This window comes from Furipterus horrens, unplaced genomic scaffold, assembly GCF_987537825.1.
Source record: "Furipterus horrens unplaced genomic scaffold, mFurHor1.1.pri manual_scaffold_9, whole genome shotgun sequence".
Taxonomy (NCBI): domain Eukaryota; kingdom Metazoa; phylum Chordata; class Mammalia; order Chiroptera; family Furipteridae; genus Furipterus; species Furipterus horrens.
In genome coordinates this window covers 30,509,224-30,523,419 of record NW_028327179.1, presented here as the reverse complement: position 1 = coordinate 30,523,419, position 14,196 = coordinate 30,509,224, and the positions used below count along the sequence as shown (strand labels likewise).

Sequence of the window (14,196 nt, the reverse complement as noted above, 5' to 3'; positions counted from 1 at the left end):
GGACTCTTAAGAAGCTACACCATTGTCTCTCGAGACGGACGGCTGCCGACGATATACCCAGGTGATTGCCAGAGCTGCAGATGGACATGTGCTTGTCAGAACTGTTACCTTTAAGGGTCTCCAAGTCCCCTTCAGAAGGCTTTACAATGTCAGTCTCCTTGGTAGATGTTAGAACCTTACAAAGTTACTTCACCTGATGTGAGTAAATGGAAGTCAGCAACCCTTCCTCTGGTTGCACCTAACTTTCTTCAATTAACCTCCTTTATTATCTGCTTGAATTCTATATTCTGTTTATGCTTTTTCTTCTGGCAGTTCCTAAACTCCTAATTAAGTTTTGGTGACATCCAATAGATTCTGAATACCTTGTGTTCAAAGTTAAAATCAACCCCCCCAAAAATCACCATGGAAGGTTTACCTGAACAATTTAATTTTGGAGTGCTAGCCCCAGGATAAATTGGTTTCAAGATACATGTAAATGAGTTCCTGGTTCTGTAAAGTTGTGAACTATTTATAAACCATTTAAACGCCAGGAAACAGTTACTCTAACTCCATCTCATCCCCACCCCAAAAGACATTTTAACACCACAGAGACTTAATTTCAAGCCGTTTTTCCTTCTAGTTCCTAGTAATAAAATAATCAGAAATATAGCTGATTTGTGATTCTGTTTTTTCCAAAAACTCTAGTGAGCCATTAGTATACAAACTAAAAAAGAGAAGTGAAGGAAATATAGAACACATACCTGTTTTCATGTCCTGGAAATTATTTTCAGATCCATTAAGAGTTTATTTTCATCAATCTTAATTTTTTAAGGAAATTATTAAGGATGTATATAGAGCTTATGCACCTTAGCCCATAACCTGCCCCCAGAGTAAAAAAATGTTAAGGGAGAGAAGAAGGGAAGGAAAAGAAGAAAGGGAAGGAATAAATTTATGTTATTCTTAATACGTTCTCCACAAAGTGAAACAGACTATACCAATGGTCAATAGTAGAATAACTGCTACCAGAACTCCTCTGCTCCGTTTGTAGATTCAAGAGTTTAATTTATCCAGAAGGAAATTGGCAGTTACTTTAGAAAGCATGTCTGGTAAGCTGACAGGTCTGTGATCTTAAAGTCATGGAGAGTCTGCTTTCTTAAATGAATATTCTGTACTCTAGTCCAAGCAAATGGGAGCATACCACTGTTCAGTTCTCTATGGATACTGGCAAACACACAAAGGTTACATCAGTTCATGGAGTTGTAGAGTCAAGGATACCCACATAAATGAGGGGGACAGGGTTGCATTGCTTTCTCCATGACTTTTCCTCCCCGCCTTCCATCATCTTCGTCATGTGAGAAGGCCTTTGGTTCTCACCTGGAATGGAGCTTCCACGCTCTCTGTCACCCCACTCCCACTGCAGCCTCTAGGCCTGTCTTCAGTGCGCCATGTCCACGTCTACCTGGAATCATCAGTGTTGAATATTTTCCTGGCAGCAGGAATTTTAGGGAAGTATTTAGATGTGGTCTTCAGATTTTGTTTGAAATGTTGCCTGGCCAGAATTCGAACTACCAAAAATCCTTTTCAAATAAGTTATTAGAATCACAAAAAAAGTAGGCACCAATGTTCTTATTACCTGCCTATTAAAAAAAAAAAAAAAAAAAAGGTGGTGGTGGTTGTTCCAAAAGCATTGTTATAAAGGCAGTCCACTTGAGAATAGGACAAGATAGTCATGCTCTCAGTAATAACGGCCTATTTGTAAACTTGAAAACAGTATCTGTGCGTTGAAGTACTACCATACCTTATTGGAACTGTGGCTGGAACTCTGAAAGAATTTCCCATGTTAGTTTGATTCATTGTTTCACAAATATATGACCAAAAGCGAAAAATAATCATCAGGTCCAGTTTATTTCAAATATGTGCTATTATGAGAGTATGAAACTACAGAGAAAATATTTTTATATTTCTGTACAGCTAGAGCTTTTTCAGCATTTTTATTGAATTGTGGGACCTGAGCTAAAAGACATGAGTTAAATTGTTGATAGATAGTGAGGTCTGCAGAGAGATTCCCCTCCCCAGAGATGTGTAGTTACATTTTTAAGGAGTGGAGATGGGGAGAGAGGGATGAGACCCACCTCTATGAAGACATTCCCAAGGCTGTATAGCTGGACACCCTTGTTTTATCACCCCCTAGGACATGCATTACTTTCCCAAGGCTTAGAACCCAAGATCCTTCCCAAGTTGAATTTGTTTACATCGAGGAGGTAAGATCTGTCTCCCCCTCTGAGGGGGGGGGGGGATGGCTGCCCCTCTCTTGTGTGACCATCCAGACTCATATTTTTTAGATTTCTCACCTTCAGTGTAGACCTAGTATAGGACATCTGGCTCTCATTATGTCACCCTGGAGAGAGAGATTACAATAGAGGAACCAATGCAATAATTTTCTGTGAGTAAATAATAACCTACTCTGATCCAGAAACCTCATATTTGCATTCAGGATAATATTAATAAATATAGATAGTAAAAAGTTGAAGAGCTCATGTATGTGTTAAAGTAGATTCTAGGTCAACTCCTCTTTTCTTCTCCCCCAAATTATAATTCAGTAAGTCTGGGTGTCCAAGAATCTGCATTTGAACAGCTGCCCCAGATTCTTACCAGACTGGTCCACGACCCAGAAATAAAAAGCACTTCCTGCAGAGGAACAGCCTGCCTCTGCTGGCATGCTTTCTCAAGTTCAGTTATTATACCCATCTCCTCCTTTTGATAGTAAGTCAGTGGGCTTAAGGATACAAAACTTTAGAATTAAATTGAAGTTTGACACATCTCTGGTTGGTCTTTCACTGTTATCCTTTCAGACGTGTGTGTGTGTGTGTGTGTGTGTGTGTGTGTGTGTGTGTGTGTGTGTGCGTGTTTTAAGATGGACATACAGGTCTGGGAAGCACAGAGGGTCGCAGGCAAGCTGGACCCAGAGGGAACCACACCAGGACGCATCATGAATGGATGCCAAAGGTGAAAGAAAGAGAGATTCCTGGGGGCAGCAAGAGAGAGGTGGAGAGTTGCCTACAGCAGGGTGCCTATAGAACTATCAGCTGATTCCTCAGAGGACACTTTGCAGGCAGGAAGGGACTGACAAACAGTATTCAATGTGATGAAAAGCAACCTGCAACCAAGATTACTCTATCCAGCAAGGCTATCATTTGGAATGAAAGGGCAGATGAAGTGCTTCTCAGACAAGGTGAAGCTAAAGGAGCTCATCATCACCAAGCCATTATTATATGAAATGTCAAAGGGATTTTCTTAAGAAAAAGAAGACCAAAACTTTGAACACCAAAATGACAACAAACTCACAACTACCAATAACTGAATCTAAAAAATAAAAGCAAAATCCAACTAAGCAAACCAGAATAAAAACAGAATCATAGGGATGGGGATCATTTGGAGGGTTATCAGCTGGGAGGAAGAAGGGGGAGAAATAGGGAAGTGGTGCAGGGATTAAGAAGCATAATTGGTTGGTACAAAATAGACAGGGGGAAGTTAAGAGTAAATAGGAAGGGGTGAAGCCAAAGAACTTATATGCACGATCCATGGACATGAACTAAGGGGGGTGGGATTGCTGGAGGGAAGAGGGTACTGGGCAGAGGGGAGCAAAGGGGAAAAAATTGGCACTACTGTAACAACATAATCAATAAAATATAATTTAAAAAAAGAAATACACCATTTAAATCATCAGATCTTTTGGACTTTGGTGTGATCAACAATTTCTCTCTCTTAACCTGTGATGTCAGTGTTCTACCAAAACTTCACTGACTTCTCCATTCTCTTTACTTACCATCTTTACAGTCCCTTTCCATTTGTATATTTACAGTGTATAAGGTGTTTTTACATTTATTGTCCCATTTGATTCTCACAATAATCTTTGGGTATGAACAAGAATTGCTAGGAGTTATACTGTTTATGTAAATTAGAAATATGTAATATTTCAAAATATTTTAAATAAGATGTGAGAAGATTGATATTCAGTATCCATGTCAGACATAAGTTGTCTAGCTAAGATGGTGAGGCATTTTTAAATGAAAGGGAATCTCTGTTGTCATGATGTCAACAGCTAACAAATTAAAGGCATTGCATCAAATGTCATTTGGACATTTTGAGGGTGACTTCTTCCAAGATTCACAGAAACTACTGCCCATTCCTGCCTCAGCTCTAATAATTACATTTCTCTAACCAAAACATAAATATAAATATGCAAGATATTAAGAAAAATGCCTGTTTTCTAAATGTTCTCAAATGCCTTTGAATGTTAAACAGTAGGCGTAGAGCATTATAGTTTTCAAGGCACTTTTAACATATATTATCTCATTTAATTCTTAGCCGCGTATGAGACATAAAGTATCCACCCTTTAGAGTTAAGGAAAGAGACTGAGAGAGTCCCAAAGCCGTGTGTTCAGGAGGCAGCAGAGTCTGGACCTCCAGGGAGAGGGTATTGAGATTTCAGGTCCAGTGCCCCTCCTGTGAAAAGGCCCTAAGATGATGATGAAAAACCAACAAGGTGTGTCTTCTGCTTAAAGGATCCTGAGCCCTGAAATTTCCAAATTTCTTAAGTACATATATCATTTTCTAAAGTGTAAACTCTTGGGAGTATGAGTTCAGAGGAGGCCAGGAAAGAATGCTGATAATGAGCTAAATGTCACTAGCACTGAAGCTCTGGTGTGTGTGACCCAAACAAAGGAAATGCTGTGACAACTGACTGCATAGCAGTTCCTAGAAGATGGTGCTCTTCCCTGATTTTAATTCATCCACATATTCAGGGTGGGGCAAAAGTAGGTTTACAGTTCTGAGTACGTGAAATGCCAAGTTTATTCTCATGTTATGTATTAATTTTTGTATTATTTTCCATATGAACAGCTGTTGACTTACTTCTGCCCACCCCTGTATATATTAAGCACATTTCATAAAAATTCTCCATGGCAATAGCAGTACAAAAATGTCTATCAATACAAAACCCATGTAGATGCAAAAAAACGTTAACGAGTAAGGTAAATGTTCTAATCAAAAGTGAAAATTTTTACTCTTACCTGTTGTGTAGGACAGTTTCTCAACGCTGTTCAGTTCAGAGCTGCTGTGCCCTTTCTTTGTCTAACACCCGCTTCTTCTCCTGAACAGGATCTTCAGAGGCAGGCTGGAGCACTGGAAACCGAAGCCGGCCTCCGTGGTGCCCGCCTCCCCGCGCTCACCCTGCATGCCTTTCTCCTGGTTTCATGACAGCCGCAAAGGATCCTATTCCTTCAGGAACCTGCCTTCACCTCCAAGTCCCCTCCAGCCTTCTCCTGAAACTCTAAACTCAGATAAAAGGGGGTCCAAGGTAGAAAACACACGGATTAAAAAAAGCAAACAAGGAAACCCCAAATCTCTTCCTCCTCTTCAATCTTTGGAAAGCATTCTCAACTTCTGTGTATGCTCTGGATCCAAGAAACCAATGTTATAACACTGCAATAAACCATGCATGGTATTTCCTGTGTGGGGAAAAAGAAAGCCTCATTTAACCATCACCTCCTTTAATACTGTTCCATTCTAGATTGTGCATTAATCTTTGATTTGCCTGTCTTTTCACATATTGCTGTTTAATCTCAGTTTGACAGTTAAGCCATGCTGGGAAAGATGCATTTGAATTATGGCACAGTGTGATAGATCTGTTTACCAAGTATTCCTTTTTAAATTACGTTACAAAACTGTTTTTGCTGCGCTTTTCAGGATTTACTGGAAAACAAATAAATTTGGGGACTGAATATGTGTTCAGTACATCTAAATGAAACTCTTTAAAACAAACCAGTGCTGACAAAGCACCCTTACTTATTTTTTCTCTTAAATCAAATTTCCACGTCGAACAACTGTTGTAATTCTATCACAAAAGTTCTTTAACTTTAGCAGAATTAGGAATTATGTGCATGGACGCTACTGGTTTTTAAATGCATGATGGTTATTTCCAGCATGACACTGCAAACCTTATCTAACATTTTATTGAAACGTACGGTGGCTAACTTTCACATGTTGTTTGGTCTCCTTTTATCTGTGTTGACTTTCTCAAACAGAAATGTGTGGTTAATGTTACTTGAATTTAATGCTTTTCTTGTGGTCAGCAGCTCACAGGGTTTTGATGGGCTTTGGGGTTGTATTTCCACTGACAGTATCCAATGGTAACATGCTATGTTAAATGCCTTCCTGCTTAACTGTTCTACTAGCCTAGCCCCATGTGCTCTGATTTAACTTCCTTTTCTAAAGATTTAGCGAACCTTGGAGTTTGTTTGGTACTGAATTTTTAGCCTCTGGCATGGTATTTATTCTTCACAACCAACTAAACCCTGTACAAGAGAACCTAATGGAAAAGTAACAGTCCAATTTCTCAGGAAGTGACAGAGAAAACAAGATGGTGTTGGTCAAGTTCTTAGAGTCCCTGGGAAGCCAGTCATTCTAGAATTAGAAAAGTTTTGACAGCAGTAAACCACCTTGGCCTTGAAACATTTTCAGTATTGGATCTGATATATCTCAATGTTGTTTGAGTAATTCTACCATTACCTTACACTGGAGAGACTTCAGATTTGGTTTCAAATGTTTTCACAAATGCAGCTCTGTAGTCATTGTGAATTTATTTGATTTTAATATCCACCAAACATTTTAATGATGTTCTGGGGAAGTTTTCCTTCTACATCCCCACCTCCCCCACCCCCAGGTAGTTATTTGGGAACGTGTATCTTTTTGTGGCGTGGCCTCTTTGGTGGGTGCTGAGGGAGAGTTGTCCCTTAGCCTGTAAATAGCAGAGTGTCAGATTGTGACCTCCCCCAGAACATATCATCCTGAAGGTTACATCCAGGAGAGGACCTGCCATTTCTCACAGTATTTATCATAGCCAACAGCACGCTTTCCTTCCGCGGGGGAGTGGGGGGTGGGGGGGCCTCAACCTATCTTTCTAATATGGATTCCCATCTGTTCCTAATAACTTAGGCTCTCTGCACCATCTTGTATTTGTTTTACTTACACGGTTACTCATCACAATTAGGGTCAAAGAAGATAGGATCATTAATATCACTCCTCTGAGCAGTTGCAGAGGATAATGAACTCTGTACCCTTGAGGAGAGATTGAAGAAGCATTACCGCAAAATGCCTAGCCTTTCATCTGATGGAGAAAGCACTCAGAGTTTCCCATTCACCACAAAAGGTGCAGGGTTCTGAAACACTGCCTAATCAAAGGCCAGCACCAAACCAAAGATGAATTTCTCCTAATATTACTTCTAAATAACCTTTTTAGAACTTGTAAGCACAACCTACCTCAGGTTCATTCATGGTGCTCATTTAACACTGAGCTTCATTTATTTTTACAGAATTTTACCTTCAATGAAGACTTCAGTCCCAGCAGCACCAGTTCAGCAGACCTGAGCGGCCTAGGAGCAGAACCCAAAACCCCGGGGCTCTCCCAGTCCCTGGCGCTGTCATCAGATGAGGTACGATCATGGCACTTCCAACAAAACTGCTTTCTCGGTCACGCATTTGATAGTCGGTGTGATACCCATGAACTGTCACAGGGAAACTGTTTAGGTAGATTTTGCATGTCAGGACCACGGTTTCCTATTTGATAGGAAATTGTCCTCACCCTCTCTCTCTGTCTCAACGTGGAAGCAAAGTATTGTTTCTGAGCCCCTTGAAGCTGTCCAGGAACCTTCCTCACTATGTACCCTATACTTGGCCTTTCTGATTTAAGGGGGATGGCTCAGCAGAGGTGTGGGGACGAGAGGCTGGGCACTGGAGAGCAAACATAGGAGACAGCTCAGACATCTCATGGAGTTTCACATTTGCCATTCCCTTGGCCCCGCTCCTTCCCTACCATCACCTGCACCCTAAAATCCCTATATTCCTTGAGCTGGGCATGGTCCCTGACTGAGAATCACTGCATTGGAAAGGGGAGAGTTGCGGTTTGATAAGGAAGGATAACTAAGTAAGAGCCACTCACTTAGAAGCCAGGGTTAAAATAGCATTGCTAGGAATTCTCAGGAAATAAGTATATACAAGAGAGGCAGGAAATTACACCAGTGATTGACTTAGTGCCCCAAGAGGTAAGTAGAGGAAAGAGATACCGGTCCTGGGGTGGCAGGAACAGGGAGAGGCACTGTCACTAAAGGTATTTGTTCTTAATATGTGTTTTTAGTTATTTCTTTCTATCGTGGTTTTTTTGTTTGTTTGGTTTTTTGTTTTGTTTTGTAAAACATTTGTTTTCTCTTAAACTTTTCTGCCCACATTCTTCAGGCTTGGCATGACTTTAATTTTATTAAGACTGTACTGGATACGTTGTGTCTCCTGTTTCTGTAACACTTTTCTCTTTGATTCCTTTGTTGCTCCCTTACTCAGAGCCTGGATATGATAGATGACGAGGTGAGCTCTCAGTGGTCTGTGTGTGGTGGCCTTTTCGGTATTGTCTGAATCTGTTCTCCCTTTGCAGATGATTTAAAACCCAAACAATGAAGAGCACTTGCATGTAGTGGGGGAGTTCCTTGTGTTCGGTAGTTTTACTCTCTGCCCTCGTCTGTGTCTCGGTTCAAACCATATTTCTGATTCAAGAGGATCCCCAGGTGTCCTGCAATGTGTCCCCCTCACTATCGCCTGACTGACACAGTTCACTGTTCTGCCTCCTCTGCCTTCATCTTGGCTTACCCACCCCTCTCCTGTGTTTCCCTGCCGGTCACTGAGGTGACTTCTGTCTCCCCTCCCAGGCCTGTCATCACCTCACCTCCTCAGCTTAGTGATTCTAGGAACCAACCTACCCTTTCCACTATTAAAAATAATATTCTGCATTGGACAGATTTGTAGACTTTCAGAACCTCAGTTTTCTCATTTATTGAAAGTAATTATTGGTACTAGCTGCCCACCCCTTCCCCACAGGTTTGCTCGCTGCTCAAAAGAAATAATGGCTGTGAGACTTCCCCCTAAAAGTGCCTGAGGGTTTCATGCTCTCCTCTTCCAAGTGAAAGATATCGCAATATTTTAAAATCTGTGTTTACATTTCTCTAATGTCTTACCAGAGGAGAAACGCAGAGGGATGCATTGCATATAGGGATTAATGAAATATTTGTTTTCTGTATCTGATACTCTCCCCAAAGTGTTTTAATGTAGAAGCTGGCAACATTATAGTGTATTTGTCAATATTAAACTTCACACATTGAAAATGCAGTTTCATGTGGGGGCATTTTTAAACTTTCAATGGTTTAAAAACATGTAGGTAATAACTGTGTATGTGTGTAACTTACACAAGTAGAACCATTAGCTTATCACTTGATGCTTTGAAAATTAATATACCTCTAGTAGGTGAGACATTCATGTTGATAGCATAATACACCATGCTGAGCCATAGCCCTTTGGGCCTTTAACAACACTGCATAAATTCCTACCTCAGATCCTTGATGATGGACAGTCTCCCAAACACAGTCAGTACCAGAATCGGGCTGTTCAGGAGTGGAGTGTGCAGCAGGTTTCTCACTGGCTAATGAGCCTAAATCTGGAGCAGTATGTATCTGAATTCAGTGCCCAAAACATCACTGGAGAGCAGCTTCTGCAGTTGGATGGAAATAAACTGAAGGTAAAGAATTACATGTCTGTATTAGGTTGCCAAGTGTAATTTGTATTACCCATAGCACCTATGTTTTCGTTAGATAAGAGCATTCTGCATATGAGAGCGGTAATTCTCATCAACAGTCAGCGGAAAGGATGTTGAATTATTTCTGTGTAGTAAATGAGGTATCAGAAAGTTGTCAGGGGTCCTGAAGAGTAGGCTGCTTGCTGAGTAGGAGAGCTAGGGACTCACTCCATGGCTTCCACCTAGCAACACATGGTCCATGGATTAACTCCACTTACTCCGATGTGGTAGGAGTTTAATGATGGCCAATGTGGACTCTTTCACTGCGTAAGAGTTAAACCCTAAATCCATCAATCTTCCCTTTGTTATTTGTTTCTCCTCCACCCGACTTGTCCCTGCACACCACTCCAAAACGGGGGTGATGTTTTCCCCAGAACTTTCTTCCCCAGATATGTGCAGGCCTGTCTTGCCTCCCCCTCTGCTGCACTCACATTTTCATCTGTGTGGCTCATCTCTTTGCAGAGCCTGAGGTGGCTCCCACCCCTATGGAAAAAGGGCAAAAGGAGCTTATAGCCAGCTCTCCACCCCCACCCTCAGCCTCCTGCTGGGTGGATGGGCGCATGAGTATCTCTTGAGGGTCTTGAAAAGGTTAGAGATCAATCAATTTCCTGTGAAGATGAAGGCTCCATTGACAAGGCTGTCCCCGTTGGAGAGATGGATGCATCCTGCTGTTGATTCTGAAGGTCATGAAACGTTTATAGTATGCATCCAGCTCTCCTTATGCTGAATTCCAAGCTCCTCACAATAATCAGGCTTCCTGCATAGGTGTGCCTGCTGGGAGAGGGTGGCTAGCCGTGCTGGCATGGACACTGTGGTCCTGCAGACACTTTGGTCCCCACTACAAATGAATATGTCTGCAGGAAGGACACCGTGTGGATCCTTCCTACCCTTCTTGGAGCCCTCGGTGGTAGCGGGGCGGGGCGGGGGGGGGCACTCCTGTCTTTTACCTGTAATTGTCTACAGCTGAAAGATTGGAGAAGCAGAATTGTACCCTCTTTTTAATTCATTCACCCATTAATTACCAATGTGGAAAGCATTTACTTAATGAGGCTTAGGGAGTACTGTGCTAGGGACTTCAAGGAACAAAAGAACAAATAAAGCTTAGTCTCCTGGTATGTAGATTTTTGGCAAATGTAATCAGCTCTTGTTCAGTTTTTACCTCTTCACTTGTTTAAATTCGTTTTTGAGTTTGAACATAACTGCGATTATCGACCTCATCATAAGCGAGAGGTCATTGGTTTTCAGGTGCAGTTTGCTTCTATTTCCTTCTTAGGCCCTTGGAATGACATCATCCCAGGACCGAGCAGTGGTCAAAAAAAAACTCAAGGAAATGAAGGCGTCTCTGGAGAAGGCTCGGAAGGCTCAAGAGAAAATGGAAAAGCAAAGAGAAAAGCTGAGGAGGAAGGAACGAGAGCAGATGCAGAGGAAATATAAAAAGACAGAGAAGATGACAGCTGCGCCCGAGGGAGCTGGGGAGCAGTAACACACACCCTTCCAAGGGGTGGGGAGCTCCGAGAGAGCCCCTCCCCCATCCCGTCCCGCTCTCCTCCGGAGGAATGAAGAAGAAACTGATGACAGGGGTAATGTGCTGTAGGCAGGTTGGGGAACCTGGTGTTATTAACCGCATTTTCTGTGATAATGGAACACTCTTCATTTTAACCTACTGAAATAATCCCAAGCAACCTTTAGTTTACTAACAAACCAAGGAGCTCATTCGTGAGAGATGCAAATTAGCTAGGTTTCCCTCTTCTCTTACTTCCCAATATCTTGTGCTGTGTTGGGAGGGTGGGTGGGTGCGTCACTTGGAAAACCCGCGTGACAACGCCCAACAAGAGCGTGACACACCCTGGGGGTATTATGGGAGCGCCATGGATTCCCAGCGTGGGATCCCGACTGCGCACGTACACCTATCTGCATGGCTGCGAGCTCCTCTCTGCTGTGAGATCGGGGCTGCAGAATCCACTCCAGTGTGTGGGAAAGGTTCCCCCTCATTTCTGTGTCTGGGCAGTGAGACAACCCCACTGTAGAAACATGGGTGTTTGGCCACATGGTTACCTACGACAGCAAAAGGTGAGCAAACCGTTCCACTTCCTGGGCATCTGAAAAGGAGAAAAGAGTTATAGTTATTTGTTAACCCCAGAAGGAAGCAAAGTCATACGAGTGTGGGTGTGGGTATTACCTTGGGATTCAGAGGGTAGGTAACATTTATCCTCTAGATTTAGTCGAACAAAGGAAAAATCAGTCGTTAACGCAGCCATGGGGTATTGGGATCTGCTGTTTACTTTGCTTCTGCTGTGCTTCAGTATTTTAGCAACCTCGACACACACAACACAGTTCCTTTTTCCGAACAAATTGAACAGGAAATTGATTTTTAAAGGAACCAACATTTTCAGGTGTCCTCTCCTGGGGAACATTCTGGCTAGTCTAAAGCCTGCCTATGACACAGTCAGGAACTTGTCACATATTTTCTACTCAAAAGATTTCCCAAGTGGACTCAGTTAGTGTTTTAACAAATGTACTTATAAGAAAAAGAGAAATACGAGTTGGAGAAAATTTAGATTTGACTAACATTCAACCAGAGAGGCGTTTTTATTGAGCACACTGAATGTTCCACTAAAGGAGAGCTGTCAGTTCTATTTAGTGTCTTCCCATGTTTTTTCTGAGCCATTCTGTGCCGCTCTTCAGAGGTTTTCACTTTGCAGTTAAGGTCTGTTTCACAGTACCTAGGATATAGTCTGGCAGTGGAGGCAGTTCAGTGTATATTAAAGCCAGCCTTAAGGATCTCAGTATTTCATCAAACTAATTCAAGTGTCGGAGACTAGGGCAGAAGGAGGAAAAAATAACTCATCCTGAGAAATTTCAAATGATGGATTTTATCTTTGTTTTTGTTGTGGTGCTGCTTTTGGTTTATGTATCTGGTCCTCTTTGCTTCATTGGCTCTAAAAATGAGGTCATCCACTTTCCAAGGGACAGGTTCCCATATATGAGTTGAGGGCAGACACATTCTTGGACAAGTATTTTACTTCCATTACCACATGGAGAGTCTCTGTTCCTATCTTCCACTGGAAATGTTATATACGCAGAGCTTGGGGTGGGAGTTTTGGAGGTTTCAGGTAACAGATAATATAAAGGGAAGGGTTCCCACCCATATAGCTTCATCTCATATTTTGAACATTATGATTTTATTTTTGGCTTGTCTGAATATTCGAAATCTGGAATTGTCTAAACTAGAAAATCACAATTCTGTTTTTTCCCAAATGTATTATCTGTTAAACTTCAGTGCTTTTGTCATAGGTACAGATCATTCATTCCATCCTCAGAAACACTGACATAAAGTTACACTGTGTTTAGAGTTATCAAAGTCACCATGTATGTTTTTATGTCCATCTGTATTTGGGGATATGATAATGGAACTGCCGTACTGGATATTCTGTTAATATTTTGAGATATGTGGTGCTTTGCTATTGATTAATGCCCTGAGAAACAAAGAACCACTATTGATAAACTACAAAATCCAACAAATCTTTTCCATTACTAAAAGACTAAATTAGTCAAAATCTGGTAATACTACTGCTTGCTATCGTAAGTTTTTGCCATTTTTGCTCATCTTTAAAAAAAAGTAATCTGGGTCACACTGGAAGTTACACTGTATTCATTTTAAGAATGGAAATAGAAGGATGATTATCTTATGTTTACACTTTGGTAATATTTGAAAATGGATGTATATACTGGAATACCTGTAAGTCTCAGTCTCTGCACATAACTTATGATCTATTATATTGCATTTTCTTAAATGTCTTAGAATATTGTTCTTTGTCTTCAATTTATTTGTACACTTCCAATGTTTAAATTAATGACGAGCTGACAATATTATTAATCAAATTCTTTTTCTTCAAATCATTTAGTTTGTGTTATAACTATTTTGATTTTTAAGTTAAATTATAGTAATTTTCATCTCAATGAGTTATATTTTAACATTACTATGTAAAACTGCTGAAATTATAAGAGGCACTTGATTTGATTGCCCAACAAAGGATAAAATGTAAACTGATTGATAAAAGGGTATGAAAACAGAGTGAAGGACCTCAGAACTCGTGAGCATTTTGTTTTCCTACTATATTTTTATCGACTCTAGTGCATGATGTCTAGTTGGGTGCCAGTGTCTTACATGATTCCTGCTTCAATGCTAGCGCTTTTCAGTGTCCATGCAATCTAACGTAGAACTGTTGCTTCATGAACCTTAAAGATGTCGCAGTTTTTTCTTTATCAGAAAACGAACAGAAAAGGAATATTTGTTTACTGTGAACTCTACAGTCCCTAAATGATAGTTCTGTATGAGTCTGACATAGCCAGAAGTGTTTGGGGGTACAGGTAATGCTTTGGGGGTCAAGAAATGTGTGGTGAGGCCAAGCTGTGGACCAAGAGCATTGTATGAGCTCTGTCTAGGCTGGGGTTTTCCATTGAAGGGCTTTAGTTTTATAACAGAATTACTTTACTTAAGACCATCTCCCTTAAAGTAACTCACAGTTTGTGTAATAGTT

The 14,196-nt window shown here is 41.1% G+C and overlaps 1 protein-coding gene across 1 annotated transcript in view; it reads left to right on the top strand.

Moving 5' to 3' along the window:
- PPP1R9A (protein phosphatase 1 regulatory subunit 9A) overlaps positions 1-11,424 on the top strand; it is a 266,168-nt gene extending 254,744 nt beyond the window's left edge. Inside the window, exons 17-21 of the mRNA XM_090287220.1 lie at positions 5,140-5,338; positions 7,353-7,472; positions 8,374-8,397; positions 9,416-9,598; positions 10,929-11,424. Coding sequence (XP_090143346.1) covers positions 5,140-5,338; positions 7,353-7,472; positions 8,374-8,397; positions 9,416-9,598; positions 10,929-11,138 — 736 coding nt within the window. The 3' untranslated portion in view covers positions 11,139-11,424. The remainder of the gene's footprint in view (positions 1-5,139; positions 5,339-7,352; positions 7,473-8,373; positions 8,398-9,415; positions 9,599-10,928) is intronic.
- Positions 11,425-14,196: the final 2,772 nt, after the last annotated feature.